Genomic DNA, 14,553 nt, shown 5'->3' with positions numbered 1-14,553 from the left:
TTATTTGATGTTAATAATGATGCTAATATTTAATGGTTCTTTAAAGCATCCACATGATTAAGATTGCATCTTAATTGTACTGGTATCAACAAAGAACTGATGAACCTTATGAGCTCTCTTAAATTTAAGGAAACCCACTATTTTTATTTTCTCAAGGAGGAAATGAAAGAGAAAGCTAAGCTTGAAGAAGAAAAAAAAGATGAAGAAAAAGAAGACCCTAAAGGAATCCCTGAGTTTTGGCTGACAGTATTCAAGAATGTGGACTTGCTCAGTGATTTGGTTCAGGTAGGTGGTGGTCTAGCTTTGTTTAAAGTTCCATTGGTAATTAATTCAAGTGTCTTTAAGAAACAGTGGAAACACTATGATGCTTGATATGTCTATTGGAGAGCAATAATAGAACTGTTACTTGGATATCATCTCTGGTAACTTTTCAAGTGGGAGTACAGAGCACTGAAATACCTGCCTGCTGTGGTTTTTTTTAACCTATTCTGCAATACTAATAAACTTTCCATACTTAAAGAAGTGTGTGTGAAAAGTGTATTAGACATTACTAAAAACTGTACATGGTGTTTGCCTGGGTTTTGGTTGTCTACTGTTGGGGGGGACTCTGTACACAGCCATTGTTGCCATCTGCTGGTCATGTTCATGGAAGCATTTCAGTGTTGTAACAAGGTTTTTTTTGCTAAGGAAAACTTGTTCTAAGCACAGCTTTTTATCTCTGCAAGACCTTAAATCTGTGTATAATTGAATGTTATGAAAATTAAATACACTGTGTTTTCTCTACAGGAACATGATGAACCTATCCTGAAATACTTAAAAGATATAAAAGTGAAATTTTCAGAAGCTGGACAGCCTATGGTTAGTTTGACTTATTAAACAAGATTACTTTTGTGTTATCTTAAGAATTATTTGTATTTTAGCAACATGGTCTGTGATAGCCAATTGTCTTGTGGAAATCATGAGAAAATACACAGCTGCTGCTTCGGGGAAAGCAGTACAAGGACTAGTGCTATTCTTGCAACACTCTATGAATGGATATATACTAAATTTAACCTTCAACTTCTGATGAGATTGGCCTTAATATCTGATAACTTAAATTTCACCATTGCACTTTGATAGCTTTGGGCAATTTTTGTCTAACTGCTCTAATTTCATATAGTTCCCTGGCAGAAATCAGAAAGTTTTCTAAGTTCTAGTATTTTTAAATTCTCCCTGTACATTAACAGCAGGAAAGCTGTGTGCTGGGAGATCTGTCATTACTGCAAGCAGTATAATAACTAGGAAGTGCAAGATCAAGTAAATGAAAAGAGTTGAAGATTTACTGTACAACTTGGGTAGCAAATTCTAGATGAAGTTTTTGATGTATTGGAGAGGAGTGCATTCTGTTGCGTGTGTATTGTTTGAATTTAGGCATTAAGAAATTAAAAGTGTTTGTAAATAACTAAAGTTACTGTTCTGCAATTCTTTTTAAGAGTTTTACGTTAGAATTTCATTTTGAACCAAATGACTACTTCACAAATGAAGTGTTGACAAAGACGTATAGAATGAGGTCAGAGCCAGATGATTCTGATCCCTTTTCCTTCGATGGACCAGAAATCATGGGTTGTACAGGGTAAGTGCTAATAGGTAGCTTTAAGGCAATAAAGCAGTTCTTTTCCTTAGCATTACCCAACTGTTGAATTTTACAGCACCTTGGGGAGGTACTGGAAAAGTTACTTCCCCTTGTGAACTTGTGAACAACTAGGTTTGACATGAGTTTTTTAGTTATCAATAACTTCAATACAAAAAACACATGATTTGTATTGCATTATTTATAAGTGTCTATATATTATATAGGCATATAATTTAAAAATGTAGTCGGCATTTATTTAGAAATACTGTTCTTCAATCACTAAAGGTGAATTCAAAGTTGGATGGTGGTATCTTTTAGTAGACCTGGATAGCATTTGCTAGAGTTTGTTGTACTGCTTCTTTTAATCTTTTTTTATTTCTGACATGCAACACTTTGGGGAGTTTATTCCAGATTTACTTCTTATATTACAGTTGTCCATTTTGTTTTATAAGTGATTAATGATTGCCTTTGAATGTCTATTTGAGAAATGGAGACTAGTCATCATAGTTCCAGGTTACTCATTAAAAAAAAACCTGTCACACTCCTTTTTCAGTGAAATCTTCTGTTTTAAATTAGTTAAGTAATTTTTTTTTCTACGTGTCCCTTTATTTGTGAACAGAGGGATGAGAGAAAACTATGTTGTAGGTAATAATCTGTATGAGTACACTTGGGCTCGTTCAGTAGTTTTTGTGTTAAAGTCTTCAATGTTCTGACTGCTTTTCTGAGTGATAACAACTAAGTTACAGCCTATCACTGCATAGTCAATGTTGGCTTTACTCTTAAATTAATCTCCAGTTGTTCATACTGACTTATTTATCTCTTAATTTCCCAGTCAGTTAACATATTTTGCCAAGTTCTGTAAGATTTAGTTTTAAGTGCTTTGGTAGCTGTGATTAAAGTGTTTTGTCTCCCTCAGTCAGTTTGGACTGATTTGAAAATCATGAATCTTGGTGGAGTTTGGTGTGAGATGCGTCTGCTTCTGTAAAATTATTAACTCCTAGTCCTTGTTTTCTCTTTTAGCTAAGAGAGCCCCTTCTTGTCCCAAAGAAACTCACTCAATTTCTTTGAGATTGTAAAAGAATCTCATCAGAAACTTCTGCAAATGCAGTTAGTTTCACTGGTGTAACTTTCATTTATGTGTCAACAGAACACTTTGACTGTTAGAGAAACATGTAGGCATGATGTTGCTCTGTAAGCAGGATAGAGTTAACCCCAAAACAACAAAATGCAAATAAACTAATACAATACAAGAAGACAAGACCCTCACAAACAACTCAAAATCAGCCAAAAACTACATGCCTACTTGATGCATTGTTTTAAGGATTTACTGGGTATAGTGACAGATGTGGTGACCTTATTACGAACATGCCCAAATCGATGGTATTTTATGATGGATAGGTGCCTTTAAAAATTATGCAAAACTAGGCAGTAATTGTTAGCTAATGAAAGTTAGTATTTCAGAGAGAGAATGGAGAAGGAAAAACTTCTGGATAGAAATAATCCTAAAATGAACCTGTTACTCTTGTTCTCAACCAATAAACTAATGAAATGATAGCACTGTATAAATACTACCATAGTGTTTTCTCTTACAAGTGTGGTAGTCTCAGATACTTGTAACCAGGGGAATGGTTATTAAGCTGCAGGTGGTTGTGGGTTTTTTAGTGTCATTTGTTTTTTATTTACTCTTTAGTTGCCAAATAGACTGGAAAAAAGGAAAGAATGTTACTTTGAAAACCATTAAGAAGAAGCAAAAACATAAGGGCCGTGGAACAGTCAGGACAGTGACAAAAACTGTTTCCAATGACTCGTTCTTCAACTTCTTTAGTCCTCCTGAAGGTAAGCTGAACACTAGTTTATGTGTATTAACTTCAAATTTGGAATGCATCTCACTCACTTGTTCCTTCTGTTCTTTTTTCTACAGTTCCTGAAAGTGGAGAACTGGTAAGTTGGCTTATTTAAAAAATGATGATGAAGTGTTTATGGAATTTTAGAATTTGTTAAACAGCCTCAGCTTTAACTGCTTCTGTCTTTAACTGAGAAAACTAGTATGAATTGGAGTTTTCTTTTTTAGGAGGAATGTTTGAGTTCAATGGTAGAATTTAGTTTAGTCAACTTTAACAGTTTATGCTTCCTGAAAGCTGTGTTGGGAATTGTTAACAGTGGTAGAAATGTAGTGATCTACATTATTAGTCTTCAGTTTAATGGGTGGTGTAAGTCTCTACCTTCAGGTGTTCTTTGGACGATTTTATCCAGTGGCTGAATGTATCCAGTTTGTGTTTTATTCTGTTAAAAATTTCTCAAGCTGTTAACTCTTGAAGAAAGTAATAAGAACAGAAAACTGCAAGAGCCTGCTTTTCTTTGTGCTCACTATGGCAATAAGCCATGTTTTTGTAAGGAGAAAAACTACCATAAATACTTAGCACTGGAGAATATATTTTGCCGTTTGAGTGAGAAATACAAAATTAAAGCTTCCAGAAGCATGCTGTTAGAACTCCAGTTGGCCCAAAAGATGTATGATCTTAATATTTAGAAAAACAAAACCCAAAACTAAATCTTCTGAATTGAAAATAATTGCTCAGATGTGATACAGCAGAACATATGATGATATGAAAACAAGAGGACTGAAAGTCTAGTATTGGATCAGAGAGTGTTTTTAGGTGTTCAGGTGCTTCAGTAGTGGCTTTGTCTAATGGGAATCAAGGAGATGCACTATAGGAATCAGAAGTAGCTTGTAAAATCTTTAATGTGATATGCTCACCTGGCTGTTGTTCAGTTCTTTAAGAATATTGTGAATATAAACTGAAAGTCATTACGAGTTATTAAATAATCTTTATACTTGGACAAAAGAAAATCCAGAATTGTATCTAACTAGGCTTACTGAAGCAGCAGCTCCTCACTGTATAATGTAGGTGGGCTGTTGAAAGTGTCATACTTGGCCCCTTAGTTTCTGTTCTGTAAAATAGCTTCTGGAACAAAAAAATCAGTTATGGCATTTGTGTAAATCTGGCCATATCAAAATCCATTGAACTTGTGTTTATGTGTCAAAAGTAGTTACCATCTTATAGTTTAGGAAATAATATTGTTTCATGCAGGATGATGATTCTGAGGCAATCCTTGCTGCAGACTTTGAAATAGGCCATTTCTTGCGTGAACGTATAGTCCCTCGGTCAGTGCTGTACTTCACTGGAGAAGCTATTGAAGATGACGATGATGATGTAAGTATAATAACACTAGAAAACTTGAAATAATGCTCTTTAAAGACCTTGGGTAATTTCTTACATTCATGTCTTTAGAATGGGATCTACCAATGTTGATTGCAGCAGAGCTTCCTAGATTGTTCAAGAATAAGCAGCATAAAAATAATCTTTGAAGCAGTGACTTCAGAGTTTTGTGGCAAAAGCAGTGTGGAAGTTGGTCATCTAAAGGATCTCATAGAATGTGTTTTTAAGCACATTCAATGCATGCCAAAATATTCAAAGCAAGTTCTGCAAAAGCTTTAAGTGTTGTAAGTGCTCTCTTAAAAAAGAGCTAAGCTTGAAGTTGGCAAACCACAAATTCTCAGAACATTATACAGGTGTAAAACATTTTTATGTCACTGCCTCTGCTCAAGCAAGGACAGTCTGACTGTTAGGGTGGCTTAGATACGTCCTGTCTTAAAATAATTTTTGGAATCTAAACTGTTGGCCATTGTTGCAAAGGCTTGGCTGGGGCTGTGGAGGAGGTGGGTACTGCCAGAATGGGTTGCCTTGGGCTTCACTGTACCCTGCTGTCCCCAAGTGGTACCACAATGTAATCAGCTCCTCCCAGGCTGCATGGATTGGGGGAATGTCTGCCCTGCCAGAGCTCACCAGGGAAGGTTGAGCACTGCTCATGCGAATGCTTTTAAAAAATACTTTTAAAAAAGTATTTTTAAATTTTTAAATCTGGCAGACACAGGAGCTTCTGGGTTCAAATGAAGAGACTATCTTTAGATTAGATGTTAGGAAGAAATTCTTTACTGTGAGGGTTGTGAGACACTGGAACAGGTTGCCCAGAAAAACTGGATGTCCCATCCTTGCAGATGTTCAAGGCCAGGATGGATGGAGAGGATTGGATGTGACTCTGAGCAGCCTGGTCTAGTGGAAGGTTTTCCTGCCCATGGCAGGGTGGTTGGAACTAGATGAACCTCAAGGTCCCTTCCAACCCAAATTATCCTGTGATTCTCTTAAGATCACAATACTGAGTGATCTCTGACATCTACTTGAGCTATAAGTGGATGTATTTATGATGCTATCAAAACTATTTATTTTCTCTTCTAGTATGATGAAGAAGGTGAAGAGGCAGATGATGAGGTAAGATGACAGATACCCTTGATTTAAATAGTTTCCCTGTTGTAGTTTGGTATCTGGAATAAGAGTTTCTTTAGTTTTTGAGTGCTCTGGACATTAAGTTTAAGAATTACTTCTGAAATAAGATGGAACATATTGTTTTGTGGATCTCAGATGAATAAGTAAAAAAACCCAAAAAACTCCAAAGTAAACAACCAGCAAGACAACAACAAAAAAAAAAACAACCCAACAAACCAAGCTAAGACAACCCTTGTGGTATCTTAAAAATTAAGGTGCCACTGATGTCAAAAGATATGCTTTATGGAGGATAAACTAATACAATATGTCTAACACAAAGTGGTAATTAATGTGTTTTTGAGTACAATTCAATCTTAATTTTCGTGAAAACGGCTCAGGAAGCTGAATGTGGATAAGCTAGAGAAATATTAAGTGTTTTCTTTCAGGAGGGAGAAGAAGAAGCAGATGAAGAAAATGATCCTGATTATGACCCAAAAGTAAGGAATTAAAATGAATGTTTAAAGTTTGTGTATGCATACAAACATTTAAAATTTAATGTATGTTGAATTGTGATTTTAGTATAAGTATTAAACCAATAATCGCTTTGGGTGAGCATGCTTTGTTTTTTGGGCCTAATTCTGACAGACTAAAATTGACAGATTTTTTTACAAAGTTCTTTCTCCAGGAGTCATTTTGTAAAAGTAACTTCTGGCTTTGAGTGCTGAGGTTAGTCAAGCTTGGTTTTCTGCAAACTTGTCTTGCTCGAAGTTGCTGCCTAATAATGAAAATTGCAAATGGTTATAAGGACATGGAGAGAACTGTGTCATCCAGCTTCAGTTTTTGGGAACTTGCTGCAAGCCGGCTCTGGCACAGGTTTTCCCAGCAGAATACAAAATAGGCTCTTTCACGTTAGGTAAATTGCAAGTCTTTCATTGTTTGAGGCAGCAGAAGTCAAGGTTCAGGAATACATCTACAGCCAAGTCCTAAAATGTGAACAGCCAAGAGCAACTGTTAGCTTTCTTATTCCAAGGGAAGGGAAAATCACTAATCAGGCTGGATAAAAAGATTGTGAGCCACTCAATTCATAGCTTTCTAATAGCTGAGGGAAATGTTCATCAGGCCACCTGAAAGCATCTGATGTGAAAGATGCAGTCATGAAGTCTATGGAGTGCTCCAAAATGCCTGCTGTTCAAAGGGCTTGTCATTTCAAATGAATGCTTTTCAATAGGAACAGTTTGAGCTACTATCAAAGTACTGTTGAGAAAATTACATAATCTTAGTATTGTACATAGAAAGGCAGGATGCAAACTTTTAATCAAAATGTACAGCTGTCTTGGTGATGTTTGATCTGCCATAGTGTATTCAAATTGCTTCCTAGTCAAGAAAGTTTTGGAATCCAAATGAAACAGCTGCAAGTTGAACTTATTTCCACCATTCCAGCCTGATTTTCTCAGAACTGAGAAAGGGCAAGACTGTGTTGAGTTTCAGAGAGCTGCTCAAGAGCCAGAGATAGTAGTGATACTTACAGTGTTGCAAGCTGATCTCAGGCTGTAAGCCAGCTGAATTTATTAAAGTGCTGTGGTCCTGGAATAGCTGTCCAGACCAAGGAAGATAGTGGAGTAAAACCTGCAACTGAACTCTGCCCACCCAAAAACTTTCTTGAATTCCCATATTACTGTGGCATATTACAGGTTCTCTGTTTCAAGAACAGAATACATTTTCCATGTCAGAATTTTTTAACAATTTATTTATTGCAAAATACACTTCCAGAGCATTAGGAACTGTGATTTTGCATTTCATTGCATTGTTCTACAGTGTCTTTTGGCATAAGGCCATGCTCTTGTTACTGCCCATAGGAAATTTCTTTTGTCTCAAGCTATGAAGAGGGCCTGCATGCTTCTTCTGAGCTGGGTTGTTTGTTACTGTACATCTCTCTTCTCCTTTTTCCACCACACTTAGTTCTGAACAGGTTTTTGTTTTGGATTGTATCCTGATGTGCTAATAAAGCCAGAATAAATGCAGTGTGGATATTGCTGCATCCAAAGATGATAGTGTTGCTAATGCTGAACAGTAAGTGCAAGGGAAAAGATAAAAGAGCTTGAATATTGCAGCTTGAGAAAGCATGCTTAGCAGTACTGATAGTTCTTTTAAAATACTGATTTCTGTAAAATGGTATTTCCTTTTTTCTCAACAGAAGGATCAAAACCCAGCAGAATGCAAGCAGCAGTGAAGCAGTGTGTCTGTGGCCTTGAGGATTACCTGCACTGTAATAGCCTAAACACAACTATTAGTTACTTACAGCCTTATGTTTTGTATCTTGGTAGAATTAAGTAACCAATTTGTTAAAAAAAAAAAGAAATTGAACACTTAAGAACCAGTTTAAAATGTAGGTTCAATCTACCTAGCATTTTAACAGTATAATTTTCTGCCAATATGTAGAATGCAGTAAATGCCCTAAAGCATGAATGTTAATTCATTGCTACATAGTTTGGTTCTTGTGAAGTCTTTGTCATGTAGCTATTAGACTGCAGCTGTGAAGATGATCAGAACTGTTAACTGAGACCAATATTTGTTTAGAGAAAACTCTCTCCTGAAGAACCAACCAAAGTATTTTTTCAGCCCAGTAGTCTGAACGGGTTTAAGTCTGCTTGCACTAGCTGTGCCTTCATTACTTTGTTATAGAAATGGCAGTGACTTGTACTAACTAGAAGATGATGATGCATTTTAAATTTGACTACTTGAGAAGACTAGTATAACTTGTTTAATTTCCCAACGAGACCACATTAAGCATTCATAACTGTCAGCTTGTTTATGCTATTTTATGTTTTGTATTTTATGTGACATAGTGATCTACAAAAGAAACCTAGTCATCATTATTAAGGTTATTGTTTACCGCAGGGGTGTGAATAAAACCTAGTATTTTAAGAAGCTAGTCTTGTTTTATTACTTGTGTATCTGCATGTGTAAACTGGTAATGCATATCTTACATGCTGCAGTTCATGTTTTACTAGACATAAAAGCTGATAATTACTGAAAAGTAAATTATATAGCATTTGAAAAACAAACACAATAGTTTGGAAAGTTTGATCCATACTTTGTATTTGCAGTGTGATACTTGTGAATCTGAGCTCAGTGTTTCAGTGATTGGTCCACACTGCCATTTTAGAGAAGACAAGTTCTTAGAAATGGGGCTAGATCTGATAAAGGACTTCGGTATTGCTGTGCCTGACTCTAAGGCATTTGCCTATTAGTATGAAATCTGGAGCAAAGTGCCTTGGATTTTCAGCCTGTGTAGGCAGAGTTAGGTGGTCCTGAATAAAACATGCCCTGCAGCCAAAGAGAGTGCTGGAAACACATGGCTGTGTTCTCATTTGTCCTCACTGTATAAAGCATCTACGAGGAAACAAACCCAAAGAAATTCTGCTTTCTTCACCTAATGTTCTGTTCACCATGCTTGTGTTTGCACATTCTGGTTCATACTTTGTCCATATTGGATATTTTTGTCATTTGAACCACGTGGGCCAGAAGATCGTTCTTGTCTTGTTCTGACCTTGCCTCTAGCTTAGCAGTGGGAGTGCTTGATGAGATGTGGATTTAAACATACTGAGCTGAAAGAGGCTATGAACTGATGTATTCTGAGTTTTGCCAGTCAGTAGCATGCTACTGTACTCTGTGTCTTGTCCTTCACACAGCTGTGTAAGTTCTGATCTTCTAAGCAAGTAGATAGCTTTTTCAGGTATGGAAGGGTCCTTGTAGTGTTGGAAAGAAATGTCCAGCTAGCCATGGATCTATTTCTGCAGTAGCTGCATTTTTTTTTTGTGCCACTTACACATTTAGCCATAAAGGTTTGAAAAGTGCAGGGTAAGCAGGAGGCAACGACCACATGAGGATAGGGCTGGTGGAAGAGTTTCTGTAGCATGTCTCTTGCCTGGAGGGTAAGTAATACAGATTGAAACTTATCCCAAGTGCCCTTCTAAATCCTCAGCCCCCCTCAAGAAGATGTGGGTCTAGTGTCCTCTGACTAAACTGTTGTAGTTTTGTTACTGATTTTTCTTTTTAACTCCTTGAAGGTTTAAATAACACACTGCTTACTTCTTGAGAATCTTTTTGAGAATTCATCGTCTCCTCTCCTGTATCTGTGGATTTGGGAGAAGGAGCTTTTTATCTATAGCAGTATGGATTTGGGAGAAGGAGCTTGTTATCTGTAGCTGTTACGTATAGCTGTATGTACTGAAGCTGTGATCTTGGGTGGTTTTTAGGTAACACAGATCATAGCATAGAAAAAGCAGTTATAAAAGGTGAACAACCACTCTGAATAGCTATATGTTGAAGTAGATATGGTTGTGTTTTTGTGGTATGTTTATCCTATGAGGCACTGACCCTGCCAAGTGTTTGAGTTTCACATGGTCTCTTCTCTAAGCATCTCCCAGAGTAAAGTTTAAACTTGAGGGCATGTAGAGACCAAACTGTGATGGTATGTTCTGAACTTGAGAAGTAATGAAGATGGGGCTTTGGGGTTCATACTTCTGAATATGGGAAGTCTCTGAAGTCCTTACTTAGATCTAGCCCATTTTTGCTAACAGCATCTGGTAGTTGTATTTTAAAAAGAAAAGGAACTGTTCAAAACTGTAAGTTTCAAAACTCACGATTTAATAAATTTGTTGCTCTTTGATTACTTTCTCATTTAATACTTTATAACATAAAATGGGATACAATATTTGAAAAGTGGATTTGTTAGATATCAAAAGTGTACCTGCAGCCTGCAAGATCCAGGGTCATGAATATATGCTATTGACAGACTTTGGTAAGCTTCTCTCCGGATTGACATGCTAGTTCTAAATCAGCAGTTCTTGTGCTCTCCAGACTGCAGCAAAAAGAAGAAGAATATAAATGAGGTGCCATTTCTTATGGCATTGGTTAAATTAAAACTGTTCTGGTGCTTACTGTAGTTTTGTTATCAATGACACTCTTGTTTAGCAGTTCTGAAAGGCAGTATGTAGCAGGAACATTAAACTTTCAAGATTGATTGGAGTGTTGTGACTCATTCTTTTCACTTTTCATTTATACCAGCTATGGAGAATCTCCTCATTTTGTATTTGAATAGGGTAACTTAACCTTGTTAACAGGTTCAGGCTGGAAAATGTGTCACTGAAACAGAAAGTGCTGTCTTTGGCAGCAGTTGCAGAAATGCACCAAAATTTAACATCTGTGTAAATGGTGTCTTCTGTCCAGTTTTGTTTGCTGTATTGAAGGGAGAATTATTTTGGGGGGAAAAGTAAGAGGTTTCTGAGGAAAGAGGAGAATAAAGTGAGACTTTGGATGACAGGGAAGGGTGTTTGGGGCTTACTTATGCTTGATGCAGAGGGAGACTTCTTTGCAATTCTTTCATAATTGCTTTTAGCAATCAAGATTAGATTAACACTGAAGAGTTTGCCTATTTGATATAACTTTGTTCATGTTAAATAAAATTACAGCTTTCTGAAATACAGGATCCCAGATTTAAGCTTTGCATTCTAAAGTTTTACTTTTTGGAGAAGAGTGATGTCAGGTGCAGTTAGAAGTGTTACCTTGTGTTATTTGAACGCTGGGCATAGCAACACTGTTACCGGTGTCTCCAACCTGCATTAACTTAGATTCTGTTCTGGGTTCTTGAAATTGATATTTCTGAAACTAATAGCACATACTGTAATTCTGACATGTTTTGCTTTTTAAGTGGAAAAAAACCAGCAGAATATAGAAAAATGCAGAAAATTATTGTGTTCATCTCTGTCTTCAAGTGGTAGTCAAAACTTTCCCTGTATTTCAGGGCCCACTCTTGTCTTGATTTGGAAGTTGATAGAAAACTTACATGTGGATGAATGAGCAACCTTTCTGCTAAAAGTTTCCTATTTCCAAAGAAAATTGCTGAGCAGCAATTGTTTATCAAATGCCTTCTATTGGGCAGAGGATTGTGCTGTGACACTCTCAGCAGCTTAAGAGGAAGCACACCCCTCAGTACAAAAGGGACAACCTGATAATGAAAGCGTGAATAGGCTTGATGGTCTGCTAGGTTGGGTCTAGAGCTGCATGGACGTTGGAGTAGGTAGACTCAGCTCTGCAGCGCCTTCTCCTTTCTCCTGTACGGATGTGGTCTTCTCTAATCCAAGACTTTAACAGGTCACAGTTGTTACAACTACATCTCCATTTTCATTTCTTAATAGCTGCTCAGTAACTTGTTTGAGGTCCCCCACAGGATTTCAAGAGGGTGTTGAAATAATTGACTTTTAATAGCTAATGCTTGCCTAAATTGAGCATCAATTTTTTACTGAAAATCAGAAAGTTTTACTTCTGTACACTAGCAAGAGGTACAAGTGTGTTCACATGGCATTTGTCTCATTGCTCTTAAAATCCTCTTGTCAGACCTTTGCTCAGGCCTGGTAGTTTTCCATGTTGGCCTGTTTTTCAGCTTTTGCAGGAAAATCAGAGTGAGTACAGCAGACAAGACAGTACACCAAGCACACATAAGCTATTCCATATTTGTCTGTGGCTGGTGTATATCAGGAATGGGCACACAAGGCTTGAGAGGCTATGGCAGAAGGGCTCTTGTGTTTGCAGGTATCTAACTAAATATTGTGAATTGACAAGAGAAGTTGGCTCTGCAGCTGCAGGAGGGGCTTGAGTCCTGGACTTGCTGTTATGAGCTTCGCTTCTGTGTGCTCAAGTATTGGCAAGTAATTGCTCAGGTTTACATTTGCCTCGTAGTGGAGAAACTGTTCTGAACTCATACCATGTTTTACTGCAGTGGTCAAATCTAAGAAGCTTAAAAGCTCCTTTACAGTGTATTCCTCTACAGTGTGTGTGCTTAATATTTTTGGAAATATTTTTGGAAAACAACTGTCTTGGAAGTGCAAAGAACTTTTAAAAAGCTGGGCTGGAGAAGCTGCTATGCCAATAGCTGATGAATTGCCCACAGTAGGTTTTAGGGAATGCTAAGGCCTGGGGTAAATGTTATGTTAGTTATGGTAAATGTTTCATTTATGCTTTGTTTGCTGAGGGGTATATGCAGGTGTCTGCGAGATGGAGTTCCTGAAAGGAAAAGTCTGCACCCAAGGTCACATTTTCAGACTGTAGTATTTCAGGTTTGACAGTAGGAGGCATCTTGACATCAGTTATTTCTGGAGGAATGGCTGCAGACCTGCCTAGCATTTACTGAAACTTCAATAGCCGTAGCACATGTGAAACATTTGCTATAAATGCAGTGGTGTAAATACATATTTCAAGAAAAGTAAAGTAAAATCTCAGTGGGATATTGTAGTGTGCCTGTGTTGAATGTGGTTTTTCAAAATAGTAATGTAAAACATTTACAAAAGTTCAGTTTTGACGTCCATCTAGGAAAACAAAGTTTGTTATCCTTTACTGGCAAGTTCTGCACAATATTTTGGTTTTTTATCATGGAACTGTCAGTATTTCATCTTGCATAGTCTTGTAACTTTTGACTGATCTGGGTTTTTTTGGTCCTAGTGTGTTTTAAATGGCTGTTAATATTTGTTGCCGTATAGAGTACAAATTGAAATGGATGTTTTGCATGTTTGCTTCTGACCACGTGTTTAGGTGAATTTCACCAGGAATAAAGAGTGCTGTGAGTCTGTATATTAGCAGAGTATGTTCATCAGTATTTGGAAATGGGTTAAAAATCTGATATTCGATGCTTTGTCATGGAAGGGAGAAGTAGAAGGGAATTAGTCTCTTTTTCCTGTATGATGAAAATATTTGGCCTTCCACACTAGTCTCCATTTTTTCATTTGATTCATTGTAGTTTACTGTCAATACTGAGAACAAGAGATAAAGCTCACATTAAATTATATAGATACAGGTTAATGCCCTTAAGTGCCTTAAGTGTTACAGTGCAGTGTTGTGAGGTGGGGGAAGTTTTTTGAATGCTGTTACAGTGTAACATGTGGCACTCTAAAATCTAATGGGAATTTCCACACTACTGATTAGTGCGTTTACCTGGAATCAAATGGCTGTTTGCTTACAGCAATGGAGCAGCTACCAAAACTGAACAGGTGAATTGTTAGAAATTGGTCATCTGTAGGTTTAGTCTAGTATCCTGTGCCTTACATAAACTCAGTATTTTATTAAGCTGCTCTATATAGGTGAATGCATTTTAACCAATATGCTTTAGTAGGAGAGTGTCAAAATTGTGTGTCACGTGAACAGAGACCTCATCAGGAGCAAAGAAATAAGTTCAAAACACAGGTGAAAAGGCAGGAATTCTCTTATGTTGCTCAAGCTGTTTTTGAGACACCTTGTATTTGCACAATCAGCTGGAGATGTAGATATTTGTGCAAGGAAATTTAGGTTCAAATGGTGGTGAACTGCTGGTGGAGTCAATTGGTGAATGGTGTTCAGATCTTTTAAAAATTAGTGTGTGCTTCTGTTAAAATAGGCATGAAATGGTTGTGAGAATGACTTGTATCTTACAGCATGTCTATTCAGCTCTAAGGAGAGGGGAATATTCTTTATAAATGGATGTTTTTGGGTATTGATTTCCTTTTTCATCTTATTTATGGCTAGTCAAATAACCTTGGTTACTGAGTGTTTTCCAGTTACCTCGGGAAGGGTAAATCAGCTAAA

The 14,553-nt window shown here is 37.0% G+C and overlaps 1 protein-coding gene across 4 annotated transcripts in view; it reads left to right on the top strand.

The window, feature by feature from the left end:
- NAP1L1 (nucleosome assembly protein 1 like 1) overlaps window positions 1-10,963 on the top strand; it is a 29,494-nt gene extending 18,531 nt beyond the window's left edge. For 2 of the 4 annotated variants that reach the window (XM_079304986.1, XM_079304989.1), the window contains 9 exons: window positions 157-285; window positions 787-858; window positions 1,473-1,612; window positions 3,303-3,448; window positions 3,534-3,553; window positions 4,705-4,827; window positions 5,911-5,943; window positions 6,384-6,434; window positions 8,132-10,963. In XM_079304986.1, coding sequence (XP_079161112.1) covers window positions 157-285; window positions 787-858; window positions 1,473-1,612; window positions 3,303-3,448; window positions 3,534-3,553; window positions 4,705-4,827; window positions 5,911-5,943; window positions 6,384-6,434; window positions 8,132-8,167 — 750 coding nt within the window. In that variant the 3' untranslated portion in view covers window positions 8,168-10,963. The remainder of the gene's footprint in view (window positions 1-156; window positions 286-786; window positions 859-1,472; window positions 1,613-3,302; window positions 3,449-3,533; window positions 3,554-4,704; window positions 4,828-5,910; window positions 5,944-6,383; window positions 6,435-8,131) is intronic. The other 2 variants (XM_079304987.1, XM_079304988.1) reach the window with 2 other exon arrangements.
- The last annotated feature ends 3,590 nt before the right edge of the window (window positions 10,964-14,553 follow it).

The sequence above is a fragment of the Erithacus rubecula genome (genome assembly GCF_903797595.1).
Source record: "Erithacus rubecula genome assembly, chromosome: 4".
NCBI classification, from domain to species: domain Eukaryota; kingdom Metazoa; phylum Chordata; class Aves; order Passeriformes; family Muscicapidae; genus Erithacus; species Erithacus rubecula.
The sequence above is the reverse complement of the archived record's forward strand: the minus strand, read 5'-3'. Positions and strand labels throughout refer to the sequence as shown.